Here is a 27,598-nt window from a genome sequence, read left to right on the forward strand (position 1 = left end):
GCTGAGTCACATACCATGGCCCTTCTCTGGGTTGTCCTTGGCTTCTTCCTCTTTGGCAGCAGCTTCGGTAAGTGCAAGGCTCAGGCAGGCCTGGCAGCCCCAGGCCGAGCCTCGCCCACCCCCTGACCCCCCACCCAGAGGCAGGGAACAGGAGGGCCCTAGTCCTCGTACCTCTAACTACCCCTGCCACCTGCCCCTCCAGCTGCCCCCTGAGCCTCCTTGGGCTGCTCTGCCCAGCTCCCCACTCCTCCACTGGGCGCTCCTGGAGCCCCCTCCACTGCCTGGAGGTCCCTTGGGCCCTGCCTAATTTGGTCTCCTCCATTCACTCAGAAGCTGGGGTGGTCTGGGCTCCTCCACCCTCCAAATGTGCCACCAGGCTGTGTGAATGCTGCCTCGAGAATGTCCCCCAGGTCCATCCATCTTGCCCTGCACCTCCACCCTCTGGATCTGGACAGCCTCCTGCGTGTGTGCCACCCCAACTGGGGTAACAACTTCACCCAAACCTGCTCCCCCTGCAGACTCAGAGGCCATGAGAGCCCCCAGGACTCAAGCAGGACATCCCAGCCCTCAGGACAGAATCCTGGGCTCAGAGTGGGTTGGACACTCCCCTCAGGGCACAGAGCAGGCTGGGGTGCCTGGGCCCCAACTCCAGATACCCTCAGCCTCGGGGACCGTCCACAAGGGCACCTTCTAAGGGCAGCTGTCAGCTGGACCGGTGGGGGGCTGAATTCCTTGCAGCGGACAAAACTCTGGGTGCCAGGGTGCCACAGAGACCTGGAAGTGCTGAGTCTTCCCCTGACCCCCTTGGGGCACAACCCACTGACCAGCCGCACTGTCCTTGCCCCTCAGGCTGCGGGGTCCCCACCATCGACCCTGTGCTGAGCGGCCTGTCCAGGATCGTCAACGGGGAGGACGCTGTCCCCGGCTCCTGGCCCTGGCAGGTGTCCCTGCAGGTGAGGGGGAGGCTGAGGAGGGGCAGGTTAGACAGGGAGGGGTCAGGCAGGAGAGGCAAGGCTGACTCCCCCTCCCCCCGTCTCCGCAGACCAGCTCCGGCTTCCACTTCTGCGGGGGCTCCCTCATCAGCGAGGGCTGGGTGGTCACCGCCGCCCACTGCGGGGTCAGGTGAGGCCTGGGCTGGGGCAGGAGGGGCCCCCACTTCACCTGCCTGAAGAGACCACCTTCACTCGCTCCTAACCCCGACCGGGCGCTGCCGGCAAGTGGGAAAGAGTCTGGCAGAAGCTGCTCTGTCCCCAGGCTGCAGAAGACCCCAGCCCTAGCGCCCCACCTCCCCAGACCCCAGCTTGGTCCAAGACAGCTGGTCTGGGCCTCTGCCTTCACTGTACAGATGGGGAAACTGAGGCCCCAAGGTCACCACGCGATTCAGTAGCCCAGCCGGGGCTCACCCTGCCTGGCACGCTCTCCGGGCGCTCCTCTGAGGAGGTGGCCGTGAGCCTGAGCTCCGTCTGCCACCTCCTTTCTCTCCAGGAAGAGTCACCTCGTGGTGGCCGGGGTGTCTGATCACGGCTCCGAGGAGGAGGCAGTCCAGGTGCTGAGGGTCGCTGAGGTACAGACGGCCGGGCGGGCAGCCAGGAGGGTGGGCCCCTGGGGCGCAGAGGAGCAGGAGGGCAGGGGGAGAGGGGGCAGATGACCCCGGCCGGCGGCTCAGGCCTCACCCCACTGGCACTGCTCCAGTCTGAGCTTTCTTCTCTTTCCCAAATAATAAAGCTCCTTTACAAACACTGAAGGTTGTTTCTGATTATAAGTTTTGCTCATGGTAGAAAAACGCAAAATATGTCACATGCCATCTCCCCAGCACCCCAGGGATTTGGTCTGTTCAGTCTCATCTGGGTTCCCTTCTCAACACTCTGCCCCTTCGGCACCGCCGGCCCCTCCCAGTGTGCAGGTCTGTGTGCCCCTAAAATCTCCCAAGTCCTCCCTCTGCGGCCCACCCAGCCCCCACCCTTTCCACACAGGTCTTTGAACACCCCCTGTGGGACCTGCGCACGGTCCGAAACGACATCGCCCTGCTGAAGCTGGCCACGCCCGCGAGCCTCTCTGGGACTGTGTCCGCCGTGTGCCTGCCCAGCGCCAACGCCAGCTTCCCTGCAGGCTCCCTGTGCGCCACCACGGGCTGGGGCAAGACCCGGTACAACGGTGAGTGCCCTGAGGACTTTTCAGGACTGAGACTCATTCTGTTTTTTGGTCTAAATTCCAAACACAATCATAAATTGCAACAGTCAATAAATCTTCCATTTCTTTACTTAAAACCCTCTTAATGAAAACCCTACCAAACATGAATAAAAATGAGGGTTAATAATATATACGTAAACAGTTTCTGAAGAAACACTTAAGTACCAGCAAGTCTCGCCCCCTCTAACCTGCAAGGAGATGGACAGCCCGGATTTCCCTCCAGACTGAGGAGGGCGGTGCGTCCAGCGCCCCTGAAGTCTGGGCCCGGAGTCCAATGTCCTGGTCGGGTTCGGGCCTGAGCGCCCAGGTGCCCCCCCTCCGCAGGTTCTTCCTCGGCGTCCTGAGTTCTTCTGCCCCGGCCACGGCCCACCGGCTGGTCCCGTAACAGGACAGAAGCAGCCGGGAAAGGGCAGCAGGAGGGAAGTGCTCCCTCGGGGGTCCCCTCCAGTGTCCCCAGTCAGAAGGACGTCCATCCCCTTCCCTGGGGAGGAAGGCCGGCCCCTCCGCCCACACACAGTGGCCGGCAGGGCCCAGAGCACACGGGGCTCCGAGGCAGGACTTGTTGCAACAACTGCTGGAAGCACAGTCCCCGCTGTCTGGTGTGGAATCGCAGAGGAGCCGCGTCCCAGACTCTTTGAAGGTGTCAGGGAAGGCTCGAAGCTCGGTGTCCACGATCATCGTGACGGAGGAAGACGAGCACCGTGCAGGGGGAGGGCAGGGCTCAGGCGGCCCCTCGTCTCTTCTCCCCAGGGGCGGGCTGGTGGGATGAGGGGCCCTGACCCCATGCCCTCTGTCCTTGCAGCTCTCGAGACCCCCGACAAGCTGCAGCAGGCGACCCTGCCCATCGTGTCCAACGCCGACTGCAGGAGGTACTGGGGCAGCAAGGTCACCGACATGATGATCTGTGCGGGCGCCAGCGGCATCTCCTCCTGCATGGTACGGCCTGGCTCCGCCACCCTGCCCGCCCTCACTGACCGTGCCTCCCCTGGCCAGGCCAGGAGGCCCACTCCTCTCTGCCATGACCTGTCTAACTTCATGCCCTGCCCAGTGCCCCAGTGAAGGGCTGGACCAGCCCTATCAGATGCCCCTGGTGAGGTCCGGCTCTGGCCAGGTGTGGTGTGGGGCTTCCCAGGGGTATTTAATCTTACACCAACCCCACGAGCTGGACACTTCAGCCTATTTTACAGATGATGGGGAGGCTGAGAGGATAAGCCACCTGCCCCAGGCCCTCCAGGAGTAGGTGGCCGAGCTGGGGCTGCCATTTGAGCAGATCTGAGTCTCTTGTGCACAACCACTGGGTCCCCACTTGTGCTTTGTCTGCACCCCCTGGACTTGCCAGGTCCGGGCACACCAGGGCCCTGGTACTCCCTTTCAGGCTTGAACACAAGTCCTATCTCCTCCTGCAGGGTGACTCTGGTGGCCCCCTGGTCTGCCAGAAGGATGGAGCCTGGACCCTGGTGGGCATCGTGTCCTGGGGCAGCGGCCGGTGTGGCCCGTTCTCACCAGGCGTGTACACCCGGGTCACCAAGTTTATTCCCTGGGTTCTCGGAGTTCTAGAGGCCAACTGAGCCTCTGCCCTGCCCCAGCCCCCATGTGTGTAAAACCCAAATAAAACTGCTTGCATCTTCACTTCTGTGCCTTCGCCGGGGCGGGAGGATGGCTGCCTTCACTGAGGTCCCCTCTGGAGCTCAGAGCTGAGAGAGCTGGCAGATACCCAGCCCTACTCCCTTCTTCACAGAGACGGGGGAAATGAGACTCAAGTTCACAGGCAGAATGGCGAGAGCTGGGAGCAGGACCACTGGTCCCCAGAGCTCTCACCTTACTTGGGCTGCCAGACATACCCCAGACTTCCGGGAAGGGGGCCCCTGACCCAGGGTGAGGGACCCTCTTGTCTCCTACCTCCCAACTGGGAGTCCAAGTCCATGTGTAATTCAAAGGGGACACTTGTGGAGAAGTTCCACAAGCTGAAGTTAAGAGCTGCTTTCTAAGAGCTAAGTTCTGGATAAGGCCTGTGAAAGCAAGTTTCTCTCCGTGGAATAGTGTATCTCCCAGCGGTGCCCCTAGCGGGGCGCTCTCTGCCTTGGGATGCAGGGGCCCTGGAGCAGCTCCAGGAGCTGCTCCCCCCCGCACATCACCCTGCATCTGCCTTCGCCTCGGCCGCCTGCCCAGGGACCATGCTGGATTTTCACCAAACCTCAGCAGCGGCTGCGCCCTTGGCCACTGCACTCACGCTGAGCCTTTCTGGCCTCAGGCCCTGGATTCTGACGGCTGCTCTTCAGCCTCCCTCCAGCTGCCCAGGCTCCCCCACCTCAGCTCCTGGCCCAGCCCCGCTTCCCCAAGCCTTCGTTTTCTTCTGAAGGGACCCACCTTCTCCTCACCCTCCCGAGGCGCTGCCCACAGCCTCACCACAGATCTCTTCAACCCGTGACTCCACCTGTGGCATCCAGAGTGGCAAACACCTGCCCTCCCACTCACAGGTCCTCTTGCCTCTCACACCTCAGGAGAATGCTTTTCATTTTTTAAATTTTATTTAAATGTAGACTATTAGTCAAATGATTGGAAAATCAATAATGAAAAATAGTTTTTTAGGGTTTTCTCCTGGTGCAGAGAGAATACACCACAGCCACGCTTGCCCTGCCAGGGGGACACGGCACCCTCATGGGGCTGGTCAGCCCGAGGGGTCACCTGAGGCTACGTGGGTCAAGCGGTCTGCGAGCCCCCCGCCCGGCCCCGAATGTTGGGCCCTCCTGGGCCCTCAGCACGCTCAGGAAAGACGGCCAGCCACTCCTGGCCTGGGCTCCGGGGCCCAGCTCTGCTTGGGCTCCTTTAAGGAGGCACCGTCCCACATCCTGCCCCGCCATAAATATACACAAATCCCTGTACAGTCTGGGGCACCAGGCCCGGGTGGAGCTGGGGTCGCCTGTCCCCACGCCCGCGGCACGGTGGCTCTCTGGGGCCCATTGCCACCCTCCTCCCCTGCCCTCCGTCCCTCTGGCTGACGGCTCTCAGGCAGCTGCCAGCTGGCCCAGGACCCGGCGGAACTGCTGGGTGCTGTGGCCCAGCTCCTTGACCCTGTCCACCATGTCCTGGGCGGCGGCAGGCGACGGGTACTGGAGGGCAGCGGCCTTGGTGGTGGCCACGATGCCGCGCAGCAGGTCACACAGCAGGTTGCTGTAGTGGGTCACCTGGCTGCGGACGTCGGCCGCCTTCGCCTGCCGTGACAGTGTGTCCCCGATGAATACCAGCTTGTGGGCGCTGAGGATGACAAACTTGCTGTGTGCCACGAAGATTTTGGGGGGCTGGTTGGTGGCCACGGCGGTGAAGAAGGCATCCACCGCGTTGGTGAGCGTGGTCAGGTTCGCCTCGCACTGCTCCAGGTAGAAGAGCAGCAGTTGCCGGTCCGAGGGCCCCAAGCCGCCCGTCCGCCCCGGGGCCAGGGGCTGGGCTGGCATCCAGTTGGCCAGGTCGTGGTCTATGGGCCGTGACACCTCCTGCTCCAGCCGTTCAAACTGCTTCAGCTGGGGAAGAGGGAGAACAGAGTGAAAACCACAGCCACAGAGCAAAAGGGGCAGAGAGGGGGCCCTTCTGGAAAGTGACAAAGCTCAGAGTCAGTGGGCAGGGGAACAGGCCACCTCTGTCCTACTGGCCGAGCACATATCCCTGCCTGCCTTCTGGACAGTCTCCAAATAACTTTCCCACCAATCTCAAATAATTCCGTTTATATAACATTTTTTTTTTTTTTTTTTATATAACATTTTTGAAATGACAAAATGTTAGAAATGGGAACAGATGAGCAGCGGCAGGGGTGAGGGATGTCAGTCTATTGGTTTGGGTGCTGTTATCTAGTGACTTCAGATGCGATCACTGGGAGAAACTGGGAGAAGGGGACACAGGACTGCTTTGTACTTTCCTTCAAACTTTCTATGAATCTACAAATATTTCAAAATGAAAAGTTAAAAAAATTTTTTTCTCCTTAACATATGCAGTGTAAAAAGATTCAAAGACACCAAGCAGAAAGAAAGATAGTTATCAACTGGAATCCCATGCATCCAGAAATCTGTTAAATCTCTGGTAAATCGTCTTTTAGAAATATACATTGACGTATTTGCAGATGAAATGATGTAACATCTTCAAAATGATCGGGCGGCAGGGGTGGGCACGGGTGGGAAAGGGGTCTACATACACTGGATTAGTGGTGCTGAGAATGGCTGGGGCTGGGTGAATGGTACCCAGGGTTCCTTTTCTCCAGGGGGTACCTGGGGGACTATTTTCTTCAATTTTATACATGTATTAAATTTCCCATAATAAGACTTTTAAACAAAAGCAAAAAGGTCATGGTATTTGCAAATTTCAGAAAACAAATATTCACAGGAAAAACCGGTGAACATTCCTCAAAGACGTCTTCCTTTAAACAGGAATATTCCCATTTCCTTTATAATTAGAAAACCGGAAACACACAATATATAATATTTTATAGGCTACCTTTAGCAACCAGCAACGGGTCATTCACTTCCTATCAGTGAGAACGTATAAAGCACATGGTAAAAGTTTCCACCAGCAGCAGCCTTGCCTAGGCGGCAGCAGTGTGGACTAACACGTCCTCACCACAAGCTGGTTCTGACTGGGTCGTTGGGACCAGCCATGAACACAGACTCAGGGACTCAGGTACTTGTCTAACCAAGGTTTCAGGCTTTACTTTAATTAGCAAACCAGCGTGAAACTGTCCCTTCCTAGCACGTGAAACCCTCTTTCTTTCCCTCGTAGGCTACCTGGTGAAACTTGCTTGGCTCTTCCGTCCAGCGGGAGAATACACTCTTTTTGTTCTGTTTTACCTTCGGTGGGTCTTTTTCATTCTTTGACAAACTCTTGGTAGCTACACAATATTCTACTGTACGAATGCTCACACTTTATTCAACCAGTACTCTACTGTGAGGTATTTGGTGGTGGCAGGCAGGGGCTGTTTCCAGATTTTTCACTGATGCAGAAAGGGAGCGACAAACTTCCCTGTCAGGGTATTTTATGTTCCTGTATTTTATTTGTACTTGATGTCCCTCGCTTAGGAACTCTAGATCTTTAGTTTCTCACTCACATTCCTTTTATCCCAGCTTCTAGTAATTTATCTAAGTGACTGACCAGATATGTGAAGAGATTTATAGTCAGCACAGCTTTGTTTACAAAAGTAGCTCTGGGAACAAACTAAATGTCCACCAACACGGGACTGGTTAAATAAATGCTGCAACAGTCCAGAGAAAGACAAAGAAGATAAAGCACATGCCCATTTCCTAAGTCAGTGGAGATTCCATACATATATAATTATTAACATCTGTACCTTTACTGAACATGTTCTATGTGCCCAGCACCTCCTAAGCATTACATATTGTTTACTCATATAATTCTCACATCGACCCCAAGACGGATGCAACTACACTTCCCGCTTGACAGCTGGGGAAACGTGGCTTTGAAAAACACACACCATGGCCCAGGTCTCAGGGTGAACCTGGTGGGCTCTCTCCTACACCATCCTTCCCCATGCCCAGGGAAGGTGGGGTGAGGAAAACTTTCCGGGTGATATTTCTGTGTTTATTTTGTACTAGACTATATTTTAATTTTTTAAATCTTCATAATCAAAATAAAACTCCCTTAAAAAAAGAAAATCCCGGACTCCCCTGGTGGCGCAGTGGTTAAGAATCCGCCTGCCAATGCAGGGGACATGGGTTCGAGCCCTGGTCCGGGAAGATCCCACATGCCGCGGAGCAACTAAGCCTGTGCGCCACAACTACTGAGCCTGCGCTCTACAGCCCACGAGCCACAACTACTGAGCCCATGTATCACAACTACTAAAGCCCGCGAGCCACAACTACTGAGCCCACGTGCCACAACTACTAAAGCCCGTGCTCCACAACAAGAGAGGCCACCGCAATGAGAAGCCCGCACACTGCAACAAAGAGTAGCCCCCGCTCGCCGCAACTAAAGAGAGCCCGCGCACAGCAACGAAGACCCAACGCAGCCAAAAATAAGTAAATAAATAATTTTTTAAAAAATCCCTCTCCTACTCTATGGAAACAAGCCAAAATATGAAGAAAATCCAATGTCCTCAGATAAACACAGTAGTATTATTTACAATAAGAAAAACTGGGTACAACGTAAACATTCAACCATAATAGACGTAGGTTGACTTTAAAAACAACTTATGACGAATATTTAATGCCATGGAAACATCTTGAGATAAAAGCAGATGTAACTGTTCACAAAGTAGCATCTCAAACACGGACAGAGGCCCCTTCCGAGGCAGGAGCAAGACCGGAAACCAGCCCCAGAGCACGGTGACCACCCCTGAGGGTGAGTGGCTTCTTTTCTGTCTTCACAGTTTTCTGTGTGCGCTGAGATACCTAACCATAATAACCTAAGCATAAATCCAACGAACACACGGAGACAGTCATGCAGTTGAGTGGGGACGGGCTGAGCAGGGAGGGCCCTGGGAGGCTCAGCTTAGGAGACAGATTCTTAGGGACGCCTGTGCTGGGAGAGGCTGGGGAACCTGAGTGTCCTCACCTGCTGCAGCTCCAGCTGGCCCTTCCCCTGCCGCATTATGTTGCCCTTTTCCAGCAACTCCTTCTGGGTCTTCTCAAACTCTTCCTTCCCCTGGAGGGTAGACACAAGGATGCAGCTGAGCCAGAAGCCCCCTGAGGCCCAGCGGGGTGCAGTGAGACCAGCGGCCACCAGGTGGCGCTGCAGCTGCACCCAGGCTCACACTGCGGCCTCAGGCCCAGGGTGGGGGCAGCTTCCGGAGGAAGCGGCTCTCCCGGGCCTCCTTCACCTCCTGCCCCCAGGAAGGGGCTAGGCACACTCCACACGGCCATGTCGATCTTCCCTGCCCCAGCTCCCACGGCAGGAATCACATCCAGGCCCCTCCCCTTGGCATACAGGGTCTGCCCACCCATCCCTGACCACTGGGCCTTGGCACCTGCCGGCTCTCAGCCCGGAATGCCACTCACCGGGATGCCCAATCGGCTGGCACCCTGGCCTCTGCTCAGAGGCCCACCCCACCCCACCTTCCGATCACCTTGTTTGTTTCCCCCACGCCTGCTACTATCTCTGTCTTTGCTTGTACTTCAGAATTCACCTCTCCAAATCCCTAACCTCTGGCCTGGTCACGAGAGGCCCAGCCCTTGCAGGTGTTCAGGGGCCCTCCCTGGCTGGCACTGCAGGATCCCTGATGTCGGGGCCACATGGGTCCACAGGCCTGAGATAGGCTGAGGGTGGGCTTCCAGGGACCCATCTGGCCTGGAAGGTCCAAGTGAGGAGGGCACAGGGACTCACCAAGGCCTTGCTGGGGACCACATCTTCCTTTGGCCACAAGAGCCCTCTGTGGGGGGGGAATCAGGGTGCCCACGACAGGGTGGCCAAGTCAGAACCCCGAGAGGACCAGGGGACCTGGGCAGAGCGGGCACCCACCTGCAGGTGGACGTAGTCGTAATCCTCCATCCAGCCCCCCTCACTGTTCTCGTACTGCCCATCAGGCGAGTCCTGGGAGGTGAACCTGGGGGGTGAGGGCAGGGGCCGGGACTGGATGCTGCTGGCCTTGTCGGTGGGGTTGGGGTGCAGGGGGCCACCCCCCTCAGGCCCTGGGACAGAGGCTTTGGTCCGTCTGAAGAGCAGCGAGGCGTTGCCATGCAAGAAGGAGGCCAGCTGCTTGACATCCTCGGGCACAGCCCGCGAGCAGGCCACCAGGCGGTCCGGTCTTCGGGAGTGGCCCCCAGGCCTCCCGGCTACTGTCAAGGGTCTGACCGTGGGCCACCAGCGTCTGGTACACGTCCTCCATCTTCTGCAGTTGCCGGCTAAGCTTGGCGTGCAGCGTGCGGTCGGAAGTGTGGGCGGCATTGCCCACGGCGCTGCGGGCAAACTCCAGCAGCTCGTGGACGGCCCCGTGGACGGCGGCCACGGCAGCCCGCAGGTCCTGTGCCGGAGGCTCCTGAGGCTCGGAGGTGCTGCGCCAGCCCCCACACCCACCCGCACTGCCCGCCAGGTCCAAGAGGTGGGCCACGGTGGCGCTCACGCCCTGCTGCAGCCGTGCCAGGGCCTCCACGGCCACCTCCAGCTCCAGGGGCTCACGGCCCGGCACCGCCGCCTCCAGGGAGGAGGCCGACTGGCTGCTGCGTGTGCTGCCCGTGCTGGAGGCCGACAGGCGCTTGGCGTCGGCCGGGGCCTCTCGCTCGGCGGGGGGGGGCACCGCGTATACACCGTCGTCGGCCACGCTGCCGTTGGCTGCCTCGGGAGGAAGGACCCGCTCTCGGGGCACGTCGTAGAGGGTGCCCGGGCCAGGCCGCCGCAAACCGGGGGGCACGTCGTAGAGGTCAGGAGCCGGGGGCGGCACGTCGTACACGTCCTCAGCTGGTGGCGAGTCCGGAGGGGGTGCGGCGAGCACCAGCGGGTGGCGGGTCGGGTCAAAGGGCTTGGCCTTGGCGAAGGCGGGGGGCACGTCATAGGTCTCCTCACGCAGCAGTGGGCCGTCGGGCACGTCTTTGCTCACCGATGGAGGAACATCGTACACCTGGGGGCAAGAAGTGGTCAAGGCTGCTGGCCCATCTGCCCACCCGGGAGCCTACGGGCAGGACCCAGTCACACACACAGACACGGCCCAGCGTGCACATTTGTCATGATTCTTACTCATGCAGGTTACGGTTGAGAGCCCGACTCTGGGGCCAGACCAGAGTTCGAAATCCTGGCTCCACTGCTTACTACCTGTGTGACCTAAGGCAAGTGACTCCACCTCTCTGTGCCTGTTTGCTCACCTATAAGATGGGAAAACTCCCTCACAGGTTTGTTGTGAGGATTACATGAGCTAATTCACTGCGTACCTGCAAACGCTCAGTGAGAGGTCAGCTATCATACCACTACCGCCGCCGCCATCAGCACCACCGTCACCACCATCACCACCCACGTGACCACCAGCATCACCATCACCACCACGTGCGTATTCTCTATTCTGTGGCAGGTACCTGGCTGAGCTACGTGCAGGTTGTATTCAGGGTAACAACACCCTGGTTCGCCCAGGACAGTCCTGGTTTGTGCCTGATGCCCCCTCATAACTATCTTGTCATTCTCCTTTCACTCTCAGAGGTATCCTGGTTTGGATGATAAATCCTGTGGTCACCTTGCTGATATCCTGTGTGATCCTCTCAAGAACCTCCTGAAGAAGGCCTTACAAGGGACCCTTTTACAGATGAGGAAGCTGAGTCTCAGAGGGGCTCAGTTTCCACTTGTCACAGAGCGAGTGATGGGCAGAGCTGGGGTTTGGAGGCAGGTCTCTCAATGCCCCCAGCTCTGCAGACCTGAGTCCCCACCCCAGGGCACGCACACACACTCACACCCAGAACCCCATGCACAGATCGGGCCTCAGCCTGTGAGGGCCCAGCATCCCCTAAGTGCTTACCGCATGATGGTTGGATGGCGGCAGGCCCTTCTCCACACTGGGGGGCACATCATACACGTCCAGCGATGGGTCCCGGCCATTGGGACCCTTGACAGCCATGGGGGGCGTGTCATATACCTGAGGGCAGAAAAGGTGCAGTAATACAAGTGCCAGGGCCACCTGAGGGGACAGAAAGAGCAGAAACCCACAGCTCTACCCCAGGACCACCCAGGCTGGGGCCAAGAAAGCCCAACTCTCCATGCAGGGCCAGGCTGAGGCCCCCCCGTGCCCACCGGCCCCGACACCTACCTCCTGGCCGTACTGGCTGGGAAGCAGCCCCCGAACAGGGGGCACGTCGTAGATGTCCTGGGGCCCCGGGGCCAGCAGGTGGCGTGGGATGTCGTACTCGTCCTGCTCGGGCTGGGGGGCCTCGAACACATAGCCTTGCCCCACGCGGGTGGACACCGCCACCTGGGGACAGACAGCCAACCGTCACCACCGGCCCTGGAGAGATTCCACCGCCCCGTGAGGTGAGCAGGACATACGTAAGGGGGCTCCCCAAGGGTGGGCTCAGAGGCAAGGGTGTCCGCATCCCTTCGTATTCCCTGCCCTCTCTCTCTTCAATGGAATACAGCACATGGCGAATACAAGGACCCCCACTATTTGTTTAGAGCCGTCTGGTTCTGGCAGGAAACAGAAGTGGTCTCTACAGCTGAATGACCCAGAAGGTTCCAGAGGAGAGAACATGTGGGCTGATGGAGGAGGGGCCACCCTTGACTGAGGTGCCCCTGCTGGATGGCACCTCCCAGCTGCACCCTCCTTCGAGAGGCCTGCCCAGCAAGGAGTTGTCCCTACCATAGGACCCAGCAGCCACCTTCAGGCTCCAGGACAGATGTAGGTGGCAGTGATGGGCTGTGCCCTCCTCGGGCTGGACCCAGAGGAGGTGGCCTGCAGGAGACCCTGACAGTCAGGGCCTGGGGGCTCCAAGCCCTGCCCTCCTCGTCCCCCCAGCACTCTTGGGGAGATTCCTGAGAACGGGGCCACCAAGAACCCCCAGCCCCTCAGGGCCAGCTCTCCTGCAAATGGAAGGATGGAAGGTGTTTTGGCAAGTTGTGTGTGGGTGTGAGGGACTGACCAAGACCAGAACCAAGACCTGTATTCCCCACCGCACCACACCCTTGGGGCCACGGGGACCACCCCTCACCTAACAGGGTAAGGCCTTCGTGGGGGGATGTTGGCCCAGAGAGGAGGCCAGCCCCTTCCCTCCCCGGTGCCCCTCCCCTGTCCCGAGGTGCAGGGCGAGAGCTGGCACAGCTCGCAGGCAGTGTTGGATGGGCAGCCTCCTTCCCTGTGGGCACCCGGCCCTGTGGGAGGGGTCAGCCCTGTAGGAGGGGCTGCCAGGATCCTCTAACCCAGCTCAGGGCACACCTCCTCCACAAGGCTCCTGGCTCAGCTCTTCTCTGACAAAAAGGCCTTTTGTTCCCTAATCAAATGGGGGTCTGGGACAGTGGTGACTCAGGCACTCCCCACACACATCCCTGGGGACAGCAAGGCGGAGGCAGGGCCCGCCCTGGGGCTCACGCCCCCAGAATCCTGCATCCCGTGCTTTGCCCAGCCCCCAGGACACCAACAGCCAGCTCTGCGGGCCCATGGGCCCTGGAGGGCACAGGCTGTGTGCACGCACCGGGCACCCCAGGAGCAGCAACGACCCCACTGAAGTGCAGGCACCACCACTTTCTGATCAGCCCAGGGCTCGGCAGAGCCTCCTGCTGATGCAGCCCCTGGTCGCCTCCCGGGCAGCCCTGTTAGCTGCTGGGGTGAGCGCCGCCAGGGGGTGTTCCAGGCCCACTGCACCCCACCCCCGGCGTGTCTGGGAGTGGTGTTGGCGGCCCTTCCCAGACTCATTTCTCTCCTCAAGCCCCAGACTTGAGTCTCCTCCAGAGCTATTTTTAGACCCTGGAACCTGCCAACAGCAGGGTGGGGGGCGGTGGCTGGCGGGAGCTGGCGGGACGTGGCAGGTTGGCGGGGCCTTGAGGCGAGGCCTGAGGTGTCTCCAGGCCCTGCCGGCCTCGGAAGGCAGGTGGGGACCCAGCCCAGGACGAGGGGTGTGTGCCGCCCTCTCCACGCCCCGACGCTGGTGAGAGAGGGCGGGGCGCAGGCGGAGGGGCGCTGGGGCCGGACCCCAGGCCTGGGCCGCGGGCAGCTGGCCACTCACGCGGCTGAGTCAGTGACAGTTAGCAGCCATACTGGCCAACAAATGTTTTCTGTTAGAAAACAAGGCAGGCAGCCACCAGCGGGGGAAGGCTTGTTAGGGAAACCAGCTCCCCAGAGAGCCGCGGAGCCCGCTAATCCCAGGCCGCCCTGCTCCACACCTGGGGCCCCATTAGCAGAACCTGGAGCCCCCTGGGGCTGGCGGACAAAGCCAGAGTCTGGGAGGAGACACAGAGCCCAGCCCGAGACCCACAAGCTCTCTCACACACACATCTCAAGGGCACAGAAGACAGACACGCAGAGGCAGAGAAAACGCACACAATGCCCGCTGCCGGACGCGCACCCAGACCACAGACCCAGGCTCGTAAGGGCGCCTGCAGCAGTGAGAAGGGAGGCTGAAGGCTCCCAAGACCCCAGGGACGGGGCGGGCCGCCTGCTGCCTTCTGCCTGGGCCCCTGGCCACCTCCGGGCCGCCTGCTGCCTGTCCCCCTTCTGCGAAATGGGCATCTCCCCTCGTGACCCAGGCCGGCTCGCTCTGTCACCACCCCCCCGCCCCCCATCTGAGAGCCTTGGGTTCCTGCTCTGGAAAACGGAGCACCGCTGGGGGTCCTGGGGGACGGAGGCACACACCTGATGTGGGTCCCCTCCCTCCCAAGCTCCTGTCCTCCCAGAAGGAACAAGGCTGCGTGGAGCTGTGTCTCCCCCAGCCTGACCCAGTGCCACAGCTGCTCCCTCAGGCACAGCTGCAGCCCTGACCCAGAGCTCCCCCAAGAGGGACCTCACAAGACACCTCCTCCTCCGGGGGCCCCACGTGCTTCTGCCCTCAGCTCCCTAAAAGCGTGGCCCAGCCCCAAAGGGTGCTGACACCCGGTGTGGCCCTGACCTCCCCCCGGCAGCCACGCGGGCCACCCTGCTCCAGGCTCCAGGAGGCTGACCCCTCCTGGCCACCAGCCTTGTCACTCGCCCTCTGCTTTCCTGGACCCAAGGCCCCACCCACCCACCCCACAGTCTTGGCAGGGTTTCCCCTCAGCAGAGCCGACCTCCAGCCCTGGAACCAGGGGCCTCAGTTGCCCGGGCTTCTGAAAGCACAGCCTGAAACGCAGGCACACATGCGTGCTCCAAGACGTTTACGGCCTTACTGCCGTTAGAACCGCCTGGAGGCCTGCCCCCAGCAGAAGGGGCGACCCAGCAAAACCGGGGGTGGTCGTCATGATCACGCTTAGGGACCCAAAATGCTTCTGATATCTGATGCTGGATTTACAACCTCAAAATGCAAAAGTATGTGTACAAATCTGTAAAAGATGAATAGAGAACACGCTAGACAAAACATGCTGAAATCCCCCAGCGATCCCCTCTTGACTGGGAAAGCTCATCTCCAGGCCTTCTCATACATTACACATTCCTGTGACAAGCAAAGCAAGCACACTTTCATGGACCATAAAATAAAAGCAGCCGCAATCGAGACTGCCCAGGCCAGGAGCCATGAGGCTTCTCAGGGGAGGGCAACCAGGTCCCAGCACACAGAGCTTTCCTCCTGGGGCCATCAGCCCGGTCTGGGTCCTCAGGGACACAGGGCCTGGGCAACCCCACCAGTGGGCATGTGCAGAGCACTCACCAGCCAGGTGAGCCCAGAAGCAGTCTGAGAGCAAGCCCCTCGTATGGGAGGGAAACAGTACCAATGGCCAAAACGTGAGCTCAAATCCACAGCCCGGAGTAAAGGCCTCACTGCTGCTTCCTGGGCCACAGGGTTTCCACTGCCTGTCCTGGCCTTGGAGCTGCGCCAAAACAAGCTTGCCTGGACTCGGGAAAGGAGAGGATGGAAAGGGGAAGGGCATGCCTCCGTGGGGAGTGTGCGGAATGTGAGCTGTGTGTGGGCACGGGTGCAGAGGAATGGCCTGCGGCCTGCCCCAAGGCTTACCCCCAGTCACCCCTCCTCCCCCAAAGCCATCTTGGGAGCAGCCCAGTCTGGGCTACCCCAGTCCAGCATGGCTCACTTCTGCCACTGGCCTGTCTCTGGCCAAGCGGTTGAAGGAGCAGGTAGGGAAGTGGAGCCAGTGACCCAGAGTCCCCTGGTGGCCAGTGTCCACGGAGCCCTACCCTGAGCCAGCCAATGACCTGGGTCCAGGTCTCCCGCTCCAAGCTCTGCCTGTGGCGGGGCAGGGCAACACTGCCTGCTGAACCGCTGCCCAGCTGGCATCTGAGCCCTGGGCCGGCTCTGAGGAGAGGCTCAGCGCCGCGCGGTGAGTGTCCTCAGACACTGGCTGCTCTACACTAGACATGGCACTCTCCAGTCCTGCCTCCTTCCTAGGCAGACAGCCCTGGCTGTGAGGGCACATACGCAGGTCTGTGTGGAGCTGACGTGCTGGGCTCAGAGCCTTGCCCCCCGCCCAGCCTCCCACTGGCAACAGCCCACCAGGGACTTGAACAAGAGCCCCTTTCACGGTGAACCTACAATCCCGCAGGCAGTGTCCTCCCCGCGGTCTAGGAGTCACGAGCAGGCCGCCCTGCAGGTGCCCACAACCCACCAACACGGCCCAGGAGAGGAGAGGGTTGGGTGCGTGTGGATCTAGATGAGCTGCACCCACAGGGGGACCGTGGGAGCCCCTGGGCACGTGTTGGCTGGCCTCTCCCCTTTGTCCCTTCCTCCCTTCTCTGCTGGCTGGAACTCATGCGGCCACTGTCCTGGCCCGCGAGCCCCGTGACGAGGTGGCAGAGCAACAAGACAGAGGACCTGCCCTCCACCACCTGCGCTCCAGGAGGAGCCACAGGCTCTGACAGTCTCGGAGGTGCCCGCCAGCGCCACACCGCTCACCCCCAACCATGCTACGTGAGAGAGAAACAACTCTGTCATCGAGTCCATTCTTCTGGGTTTCCAGCCACTCTGGCCCAACTGCGGCCCTGTGCTCCATACTCCATTTCTCCCCTTCAAATGCCTCACAGCTCCCCTTTCCTGGGCTCCCTGCACCCTCCCCTCTGGGCAGAACGGCTTCACCAGGACATGGTTGGGCAGGTCACTCCTACCCAACACCCTCCGCCCTCAGGAAGGTTCCAGGCCCCTGGGGGTCCATTCCCAGCTGCTGCTCAGGCCTCCTTGGTCAGGCCCCACCTGCCACAACAGTCTTTGACAGGCTGTGTCCTCTGCTGCCGACACCCTTCCACTGGGGCTTGTCAGCTAAAGGCCACCTCATGGTCCAAGGCCAGCTTGATGTCTCTTCTCGGGCTGCTCACACGCACGTCAGCAGACATATAAACACATTCCCCAGACACTCACCTCCCACCTCGACCCCAGACCAAACGCGGAGCCGCTGCTGGAGTCCCAGAGGTCCCCAAGGGTGCCTGGCTGGGCCCTGCTGCATCCAAAAATTGGGCCCGGCTGAAACCCACCCGGAGGGCTGCCTGGCCACCCAGGGAGGCCTTACCTTGGCTGGTGGCTTCGCCCCCTCCCAGCTCCGTGCATCCATGGATGGGGGGACCTGGTAGATGTCGTGTCCTATCCCAGCGGAAGGCGGCACCTGGTAGATGTCCTGGGCAGGGCTGCCAGGCCCCGGGGGCACCTGGTAAAGGTCTGGGGCTGGGCTGGGAAACGGGTGATGGGGCATCTGCTTGGAGAACGTGGCTGTCTGTTTGGCCGGGGGAGACTGGAACTGTGGGCTGGGCCCAGGGGCTTGGTAGAGGCCTTGCTGAGTCTTGCTGGGGGTGGGCACCAGGTAGACACTGTCCGGCTGGGGCTGGTACGTGGCAGGCAGCATGGGTGTGTACTGGGCTGCCGGGGGGTGGAGGCTGGGCTGAGGCAGGGCCGAGCCGGCGGGCGGGCCGGGGCCGGGCCCCACGGGCTTCTTGTCATGCATGCCCACGAGGATCTTGAGGCGGTTCCCGGGCACGATGCCTTGGCGCCCGTGCAGCGAGCAGAGCCACCAGCCATCTAGGCCCTGCGTGTCCCGCTCCAGCACCGTCATGATGTCGCCCTTGCGGAAGGAGAGCTCATCTGGGGACTCGGCCACATTGTCGTAGAGGGCTTTGGCCAGCACGTTCTGGGGGAAGAGGACACAGGTGGGCGTGAGGGCAGGAGGACATGCGCTGGGGCTCGGCGTCCCGCCCAGCTCCCACCCCCTCCAGGACTGGGGAGGCACCTGGCCTTGGCACCGAGAAAGGAACTAAGTAGGGTTTGGCGAGATCCCCGCGCCTCTGCCCCCACTGCCCCTGGCGAAAAGGCCCAGCTGATCCTGGCAGTTTTTCAAATGAGTCTGGATAGTGTCTCAAAATCCTCTTGACCACAGCCATCACCTGCACTCCAGGATGGCACTCAAGATACTCTAAAAAATACTCCCGGAGTCACGCTATAAGCTGGACCTAACGCTGGGGAGGGCAGCGATAATGACAATAATGGCCACCACGTCCTGGGGAGAAAACAGGATGCACGCCCTCCCTTCAACTCAACTCCCTGCTGCCCCGCCAGTGCAATCAGCCAGGAGGAAAAGACCAGAGAGTGGGGAGGGGACACCCAGGGACAGAACAGTCATCATCTGCAGACCATATGTCATCTACGTACAGATTCCAACAAACGAGAAGAATCAACAGTGCTGAAGAGGGACCCTCACAGAAAAGACGTCACCAGATAACAGAAACTACAAGTTATCCAGGAGTTAATCAAGCAAAGACTCCAGAGGAGAAAATGTAACAACTGGGCCAAGCTTACTTAATAAGTTACAACTGCAATAAAAATGCCAGCCGAACTTTTTTATTTTTTGGAGGAATTCAACCAAAGGAAAAAAATCCTTCTAGAATTAAGTGGAGGAATAGAGGTCCACAAATAAGCAGGTCAATTCTGAAAATGAAATGCAAAGAGGCACTTCCTTCCTGCCGTGAGGACAGGCCACAACTCCAGTCCGTAAGCGGGCAGGGAGCAGCGGCTGGGAACACGCAGCGATGAGGAGGGCAGGACCGTGACCGAGACGCTGCTGGGAAAACTCGCTCACCGCAGGAAGAAAAGGCAATCTGGACGCTTGCCTCATGTTATAAACAAAGGCAATCAAACACCTAAATGTGAAAGCTATAACTGTAGAGCTGATAAAAGAAAAGAACTGTGGGAGAATATCTCTGTGACCTTGAGGTGGAAAAAAATTATAAACCAAACCCTTGAAAAAAAGACCACAAAAAGCACAAAACATAAGGTAACAACAACAGAAACAAAGAGATGGATTCAACCTCATCAAAGTGAACGGTTTCAGTTGGGTGGGGGAACAGCAGAAAGCTGACAGGGTGACAGGCCACCAAACGACAAGAGTCACTGATCTAGAATCTGGAGGTTCTCCTACAAACAAGCAAGGAAAAGACAAGAACACCAACAGAAAACCAATGAAATATGAAGAGTTTTCTGAAGGGGAAACCAGAATGGCCAAGATGGCCACAAAGGACGGTCAGGGATCCAGCCAGCAAAGCGGGACAGGCCTGCGGCTGCTCTGTGCTCCAGCAGGTGCCCAGGCGCCTGGTGAGGGGCACCAGCCACACCCTCCCGAGTCAGAGGAGCAAACAGGAGATCTACAGCCCAGACCGCTTTACGTAAACGTTACAAACACCTACAAAAGAACTCTACGTATTTTTCACAGACACTTGTCCAAGGACAGATTCCAGACTCATTACATTTGCATGGGTGCTTCTGGAAGAGGGACGGGAATGAGACAGGCACCAGGAATAAATGGGGAGGATAAAGCAAAACAAGGAAGCAGTCCCATACAGACTGAGGACGGCCACAGAAGGACAGCACCCCACGCCCAGCCCAGCTCTTTACTCCTGTAATTCTCCTGTTAATTCTCACAGGCACCCCAGAACTGCTGCTATGGGCTCCGTGAGTCGGCAAACCCTCCTGGAGCTGGGACACACGCTCCGTGCAGAGGCCCAGTAGCCCAGCAGCCTGTGCAGGCCTTGGCAAGGCTGTGGGGACAGACAGGAGGACCCCAGCATTGGCAGGCACTGTGCCGGCAGGCCCAGAACCTCACCAGGGACAGAGAACCGGGTGGAGGGGCCCCACGTTTTCAGTCCTTGGCCTCTGCTGCTTGCGCGGGTGAGGGCTCAGGCTGGGCCCAGAGATATCACAGAGGGGCCCCAGCCAGAGGGCCAAGGTCAGTCCAGCAGAGGGCAGGAGCGAAGCAGGCGCCTGGGTGGGAAGGCCAGGCCTGTGGAGAGGACGGTGCCAGGCCAGCTGGGCACCGGCCCCACCAGCCAGGCCTTAGCTCTGGTCGCCCTCCCCTGAGTCTCCTGGGGACTGAAGATGCAGAGCCTGGTCTAGATCTGACTCAGAAATGGGACCTGGGTTCGGACCGCCCTTCCCCACGTGGGCCTGGGTCTCATCCCCTGGATTCCAACTGGGGGCAGAGAGAAGTCGGGGTGAGGCCTCACACAAGTCTAGGAGGGCCCACCTCCACACCAGCATCAGGGGCCAGAAGGAGCCCCTCTGAGCTCCGTCTCCCCTGCCCGTCACAGTGAGGATTAGGGAAGAGGACGGAACACCATCAAGGGGGACGGCAGCCCACGGGGGAAGCCGGGGCAGGCAGTGCGTGCTCCAGGCCCAGGACTGCACGCCCAGACTCGGGGGAGCACTGGCGGGGAGCCCACTCCTCCAGAGCAGCTCAGGAGGAGCCAGAGGCCAGAAAGCTGGGAGCCAAGAGGGACAAGGCCCAGGGGAGAAGCCAGCCCAGGCAGGCAGCGCACAGAGAGCAGAGCAAGCGAATTCGCCCTGCACCAAGGTGAGCGCCAGGGCAAGGGCCCTCGGAACTGCTGGCGGCGCCAACACTGTCCACACCACAGTTAGGACGGTTAGCAGTGCACTGAGGCATAAATGAGTCCCTCAATAAAATGTCACTTCAACTTAAAAATGGGGAGAGGATAATGTTTGAGACCAATGGGGGATGCTTTTCAGAAATTTTCAATTTGTATTTAATGAGCATTTCTTGGTTTGGGGGTTGAAAAAAATAGATACCCTGAAAAAGAAAACAGTGGACTACCTCCTAGGCTCCAAGGGCAGGATGGGGCGGGCAAGGCCGAAGCAGGTCAGAGGCCAAGGCCCCAGGAGGAGCAGATGGGGCGGGGGCTGCCCTGCTGCCCACTGGACTCATGGGTCCCATCCCCAGGCTGCCTGCAGGAAAAGCAAGTTTCCCAAATATGGTCTGCAGCCTGCTCAGGGAATCACACCCCGTCAGGGGGGCGGGACACCCAACCCACCCTCCCCCAATGACCCCAGAACACAAGAGCCACCCCGCTGGGTCCCCTCAGCCCCTGCCCTGGTGACCACAGGAAGTGCCAGCAGAGTGAGTCACAGGAAAATTCCCCTCCAGCCCAGTCAAAGGGGGTGGGGTGCAGACAGAGGGGAATGCCCCTCAGAGGCCCCTCACCTCTTAGAGGAGGGCAGCCCAGGGAAGGCTGGCAGAGGGGCTTCGGCCAGGCCCTGCTGGGCAGGGCTGGGCTCTCAGGGAGGCTGGAGAGCTCTGCCAAGGGCAAGCTCCAGCGGGAGGGGGAAGGGGGAGGAGGGAGGGTCCCCTGGACCCAGGAGAGCTGCCCAGGGAGCTACCGGGGCCTCCTGCACCCAGGGTGGCCCGCTCTCACCTCCTGGGCATGAGCTCGATGAGCAGTCAAGGCCAATTCCGACTGCAACTGTATATAGTCTGGGGCGGCCAGAGCCAGGCTGGGAAGCACCTCTCAGAGTGGGCACGTGGCACCAGGCGCCTGGCACCAGGAGCTCCTCTGCCTGCGTCAGCTGGTGCCCCCCTCCCCCCGCCGAGCCCCAGAGGCAGGCTCTCCGCAGTCCTGGGCACTGCTGGCGCCGCAGCGCTCCAGCTGGCCAAGCACCCGCCCCTTTGGGCCCCTAAGCCTCTCCAGCTGCTCCTGACACACTCCTCCACCTCCCTCCAGGGCAGAGCAGCAGCTGAGACCAGACCTGGGCCTGGCTCTCCCTCCCACTGCTGGGGACCTTGGGCAAGTCCCTTAGCCTCTCTGAGCACCCAGACCCCTTGTGTTAAGGTGACAATCCTGGTTTCATAGGGAAGTTCTTTTGTGTAATAAAAGATTCACCTGGCATCTGGCATCTGCCCTCTGCCAGGTGCTGGGCCAGGCCCTGCAAGACGGTGCAAGCCTAGGTCGACCAGGCCCTTGTCTGCACGGGGCTTGCGTCCAAGCAGGGCAGGCAGACACAAAACGATTTGCCAGGACAGGGGGAAATGTGGCACGTGCAACAGGGCCACTACACATAGGATGGTCAGAGGTGGCCTCCCCCAAGGAGGACATTTCAGGTGACTCATGAAGAACAAAAACTAGGCGACCGTGAACCAGCCAGGGAAGGGCATGTGGGCAGAGGGCAGGCATGAGCCAAGACACCAAAATAGGGAAAAGCTGGAGGGGAGACAGGATTGTGGCCCTGGACTGGCAGGCAGGCTGGGGCCAGTCACACTGCAGGATGCCTTGGGATGCTGCAGGGAGAGCTCAGTCAATGCCCTCCAAATGGTGGCATCCCATGGCAGAATAAGGCAAAACCCACACCACCTGAGCATTCCTGCTCTGGACATGCTCCCCAGGACCCAGTGCCTTGTCCCGGCTTGGAAGAGGGGGGCCAGTCTACCCAGAACCTGGCTTTCCAGGCTTCCTCACTGTTGGGCCAATCAAGTGCTTCCCCCAAGCTCACAAGAGGACACAGCTGTGACCTCTGGGAGGGGCACACCACCAGGGCACCATCACAGTCCAGGCCAACTCTGCCAGCCGGCTGGGCCCAAGGCACCACGGAGACTGCTGCTGACTCGCCCGAGTCTCTGGCCACCTCATCCGCGACCCTAGGAAACCTCTCGCTGTGTCCTACGCCTCCTTCAGGACGTGACTTAGGTGTCACACGTCCCCCACCCAGGAAAGCTCCCACGCCCCTCCCCGGGCACCCACACCTCACTGCCCTCACCTCGAAGTGCTGATCAACACCTCTGTTACTGCCCACTTCGTGCCCCCAAGCCGGGCGCCCAGAATGGGAGGGGCCTGTCTGCTTCAGCATGGAACGCCCCTCCACCGCACACGCACGCCAGGCCTGGCCCAGAGCAGGGCTGAGCATGGGGCTGCTGGACGGGCGGCTTCAGGCAAAAGCCCCCCTTGCAGAAGGTGGTGCCCTGCCCTCCCTGGGAGCCACGCGGCCACGCCTGAGAAAGCCAGGAAGGCCCTTTGGGGCTCACTCACCCCAGAGGGAGGGGACAGAGGAGAGCCCCCTGCCCGATGCCAACACTGCCCAGGCAGTGGCCTGCCAGTTGGGCCCGCCCAGAACAACACCCTGCTTGTTGAACATGGGAGCTGAGAGGGCTGCCCCACCGGCCCTGCCTGGTCTGAGAATGGCCCTCATTGTGTGTGCCAGACCCACCCGGGCCCGCAGACACGGAGCAGCTGGGCCTTGGCCGCCAACGGGCACGTGTCAGCGGCCATCTGACGGGCTTTACCTCGGCCTGCTGCCCCGGAGAGCCCTGGATGTGCTCTGGGTATCCCCAAACCCCGATTCTGGGGGACGGTGCTACCTGGTGGTGGAGAGACTGACAGGTTCACAGTTATGACAATAATGCCGGCAGTGAGAGGCAGGGCTCTTTGGCGTACCTCAATTATCTCTTTCAACCCTGTGAGACACTGTGATTGCCTCCACCTACGGATGGAGAAACTGAGGTGCACAACAGTCACCTGACTCGCCAGGGTCATGGTCAGGAAGTGGCAGAGGCAGATCTGGGCTGTATGACAGAGTGCAGCTGGGTGGCTCCCGGGGTACTGCTTAGGTCCATGGAAGCCAGGAGTGGAAATCTCACAGGGCTTTTCCATCCCTCCCTGCCCCCCACCCCGACACACACCCCAGCCCCAGGCACAGAGCCCCCCACACAGCAGTCACTAGGGAAACTCTAGTTCTCTTCGTACAAAGAACCATCTCAAACCTGGGCCAAGTTTATTTCTGGGGTATTCTGGTTGCTTGTCCCAAGGAGCCCCCGTGACCACTGGATACAGGCCCAACGTACGTGTGCCCAAGTGGCGGTCTACACCCACAACCACTGCTCACTTGTGCCCTGGGAATCCCGCCGGAGGGGCAGCGGCTACGGGCCCACTGGCCAGGGTCCTGACAATCCTCTGCTCCGCCTCCCGGCTGCGATGGGGCTGGGAGGGCAGTGCCTCTTCCCTTCCCAGACGGCCCCACACCCTCATCCTGGGCGGAACTCCGCAACAGCCGGCCTTGGCATCACCCTCCCCTTAGTTCTCCCAGGACAACTGAGTGACCAGGGTCTGGGCTCAAGTCCTCAGTGCTCAGCGTGACAAGCGTGGATGAGCCCCCCATTCCAGAGCCACCCCAAGAGGACAAGGGGAGCACGGCTCCTTCCCTGCCTGCCTTGGCAGTGCCTGAGGCTCAGAGGACAGAGAAGGGGCCGTGTGTGGGTCCTCAGCCCCATGCCTGACACTCAGCACCCAGAGGACAGGTCTACAGAACAAAGGACTAAAAACCCACCTGTGGGTGGCCACCGCCAGCAGCCCCCTCAGACAATCAGGAGCCCCGAGCTGGCCTTGGCTACAGTGGCAAAAGCAGATGGCTTTGTGCCCAGCTCTTGGGTCGAAGCAGGCCCCTGGCCCCACTCCTGCCAGGGCATACCGGGCACTGTCCCAGTGAGGCTGGGCAGAGGAAGAGAGGTGTCATGGGGAGGGCCCTCCTACTGCAGGACAGGGCATCTGCAGCCCCCAGCGCACCTCGGATGGTGGGAACAGGTGGGCCTGGGGCCAGGGCACCAAGGAGCCCATGTGGGTGGCACGAGAGCGGAGCCCTCCGCCCTCCAGCCCACCCCAACTTCTGACAGCTTGGGAGTGGTCCTCAACCAATTAGAACCCTCACCACTGCCACCCAGCCCAGGGAACCGACCCAGGCTGGCAGACCCCAGACATGTTTGAGTAGACCGGCTTGTTCAGTCTTGGGATTTGGTCTCTCAGCAGAGGGCCCAGCATGAGGTTGACCTTCGCTTCAGGGACAGCACCAGGCCCTGGTGACCCACCGTGGCCAGCCCCAGATATGCCACTGGAGGGGCTAGAGGCAGAAGCCCGGGTGGGACAGCAGGGACTTCACTCCTTACGAAGCCTTAGTTTCCCCACCTGGACATCTAAAGCCTCCTCAGCTCTGCCCCTCTCCAGCCCTAAATGATAACTTTCAGCAGCCCTTAGAGCAGCACCATCTGCTTCCGCAGGGATGGAGGACACACCGGCACAAAAAGCAGGGTTCTCCAGCCCAGAAAAAAGTACCAAGCCCCTGACTTCAGGATGCGCAATGGAAATGGGGGACTGAGACGGGGCCCTGCCCCTCCACCCTCTGAGCTCCTTCCACGGCAGGCTGGTACTCTGCCCCACTCCTCACTCAGAGGTGGGAGGAAGTTAGCACAACGAGACGGAGATGGAGTCAGGGCCTCTCCCCAGTGCTAGAGGGCCCAGCCTGCCCCCTGGAGGGAGGCCACTCTGTAGCCCCTTATTTGGGGGCCTTAAGGATCCAGAGGAGGAGGAATCTGGCCAGTGTCTCTGCTGGAGAACGACCCTGTCCCGCCCTACCCTACACCCTGTCCTCCACGCATGACGCTAACACTGCTCCTCCCCCTTCCACCTGCTGGCTGGTTCTGGCTGCCCCAACTGGCTGTGGGCTCCTGGGGGATGGTGGAGGGAGTTCTCCAGGCCTGAGAGACAAAGGGTGGTGGGATCTCCTAAAAGAATAATGGAGGCCAGGAGGGGGCTACTAAGGAGCCAGAGAGACCCCACCAAGTTGGCAGCCCCAGTAGAGCATAGCAGCACCCCAAGGGCCAGAGCACCCCCAACCCCAGAGCAGGGGGAGCACATGGCTAGAGCATGGGGCCATACCAGGAGACTGTGTTCTGGATACGGTTCTGTGAGGACAAGTAACTGCCCCTCTCTGTGCCTCAGTCTCCCCATTGGTACCATCTGTATGACTCACGGGGAGAGCAGGTGTCTTAGGGGCCCTTCCTGATTAGGAAGGATTCCCTAGTGGCACTGCCCTTACTTCAATCCCTTGCCCAAGCCTGGGGAGATGATGCCAGCCCACAACGCTAACGCCTCTGTTCAGCACAAGCGTAAAAGTCACCGTCTTTTAAAAGTCACCGGGAGCTGAGGGTGACTGCCTTGGCAGAAGCTGGGGCTGCCCTGCCCTGCCTCCACCCAGCACCTACAGGACTCTTTCCTTGCCCATGGCAAGCGGGTGGTGGGTGCTAGTGCCAGGAGAGCTTGCCGGCAGGTCCTCCCAGACCTCCCTTCCTGCCAGTCTCCACCTGCACCTGGGCCCTTCTCCTGCTTTTCTAAGCCTGTTAGCCCTGCCATCCCTCCACTCCCACCATCAGCTCTCCACCCTGGAAAGGAAAGAGTCATGGGTGGGGGGCGTGTCCCCCAGCCCGGGGGGATGAGGAACATCTCCCGGCCTGGCTGAAATCTGCACAGCAAACCCAGAGAGTACCTCCCAGCTTAGACTCTTCCTGATGCTAAGAGTGCCAAGGAAATAGACTCCCTGTTCTCAAGACCAGTTAGGGAGCCACTGCTCCTACTAAGGGATGGGAGACCCCAACATCTCTCCAGACTCTAACCCCCTCACATCCCCTGACCACGCCCGGCCCTCAGCAAATCTCAGCTTCCCCGAATCCTTCAACACCGCCCTGGGCTCTGCAGCAGCAATGAGGGGCTGGGCGCCCGGGCTGCGGCCACCCGAGCAGCGGCCCCGCCCCTCCCAGCTCCCACGCTCTACCCGCGGAGGCTAGGACCCCGGGATCGCGGCGTGGCCCTGGACTCCCCTGCCAAGACCCGGCTCCTACAACCGTTTTTGCAACCACGGTAGGTAATAACCGAGAAGCTCCCGCCCTGGGTCCCGGAATCCAGCGCGGGCGGGCCGGGGATTAATTATTAACTTCTCCGTGGACACCCGCGCTTGCTCACCCAGCCCTCAACCCCTAACCTGGGGGCATGGGCAGCCCTCACTCCAAAACACACGGACCGCCACCCTGCTTCTTGGAACTTCACGCCCCTGGAAAGTTCATGGTCCAAGGGACCTCGGACCGCTCCTCGTAGCGATGAAAGTGAGGCTCGGAGACAGGGCTCACAGGCCCAAGGTCACCCAGCAGGCAGCGGCCGGCAGGGGGAGAGCGGGCCTCCGGCCAGCAACTTTCCCGGATCCAGGAACTCTCCTACCGGCCCGCGGCCCCCGAGTCCGGTCCTTCCAGCCGCCCCCGGGGCGCGCAAGCTCTGGGATCCTCCGCAGTCCTGGCCTCCGGGAGCCCCTGCCAGGGCAGAAGGGGGGTTTTCCAGGACCTCGGACCCCGGCCCGGTCACGCCCCCGCGGAGGCTCCAGCGGCCCGTAGTTCCCAGGACCCGCAGGTCCGGCAGGAAATGCCACTCAGTTAACTCTTTCCCGCCTGGGACCGCCCCGGGCGCGGGTAGAGCTGGGTCGCCTCCAAGCCGGTACGCCGACCTCGGCCGACGCTCCCTGGCGCGCGGACCCCGCCCAGGCCACTGCGAGCGGACTCCGGCCGCACTGGCCGCGCTGACCGCACTCACCAGGTAGTTCATCGTGTCGGGTCGGCCTGGGGCCCCGGCTCCCCGCAGGGCGCACAGAGAACTGCCCGCGCCGCGCGCTCTCGGATTCCCGAGAGCCCCGAAGCCGCCCGGGTCCTGGTCCGGCCGCCTCAGCCACCTCGCCGGCCACTGCCGCCGCCGCCGCCGCCGCCGTCGCCGTACAGAGCCGGTCCCATCTCGCCCCGCCCG

General features: G+C 60.5%; 2 protein-coding genes across 2 annotated transcripts; one reads left to right on the top strand and one right to left on the bottom strand.

Moving 5' to 3' along the window:
• Nucleotides 1–3,819, top strand: LOC118885186 (chymotrypsinogen B-like). The gene is made up of 7 exons (XM_036833625.1): nt 1–67; nt 850–953; nt 1,043–1,122; nt 1,486–1,564; nt 1,974–2,154; nt 2,993–3,126; nt 3,597–3,819. Exons 1-7 carry the CDS (start codon nt 16–18, stop codon nt 3,756–3,758), a joined length of 792 nt encoding a protein of 263 aa, XP_036689520.1. The 5' UTR covers nt 1–15; the 3' UTR covers nt 3,759–3,819.
• On the bottom strand, nt 3,798–27,598 carry BCAR1 (BCAR1 scaffold protein, Cas family member). The gene is given in 9 exon segments (XM_036833624.1): nt 3,798–5,708; nt 8,743–8,832; nt 9,646–9,929; nt 9,932–9,958; nt 9,961–10,741; nt 11,624–11,740; nt 11,912–12,073; nt 17,233–17,844; nt 27,392–27,598. Coding segments are annotated over 9 exon segments (2,598 nt in total). The 5' UTR covers nt 27,404–27,598; the 3' UTR covers nt 3,798–5,195.

The sequence above is a fragment of the Balaenoptera musculus genome, chromosome 19 (genome assembly GCF_009873245.2).
Source record: "Balaenoptera musculus isolate JJ_BM4_2016_0621 chromosome 19, mBalMus1.pri.v3, whole genome shotgun sequence".
In the NCBI taxonomy this organism is placed as follows: domain Eukaryota; kingdom Metazoa; phylum Chordata; class Mammalia; order Artiodactyla; family Balaenopteridae; genus Balaenoptera; species Balaenoptera musculus.

Coding starts and splice junctions, on each gene's coding strand:
- LOC118885186 (XM_036833625.1), top strand. CDS start 16: ATGGCCCTTCTCTGGGTTGTCCTTGGCTTCTTCCTCTTTGGCAGCAGC. Junction 1,123..1,485: donor GCCGCCCACTGCGGGGTCAG/GTGAGGCCTGGG, acceptor CTTTCTCTCCAG/GAAGAGTCACCTCGTGGTGG. Junction 2,155..2,992: donor GGGCAAGACCCGGTACAACG/GTGAGTGCCCTG, acceptor CTGTCCTTGCAG/CTCTCGAGACCCCCGACAAG.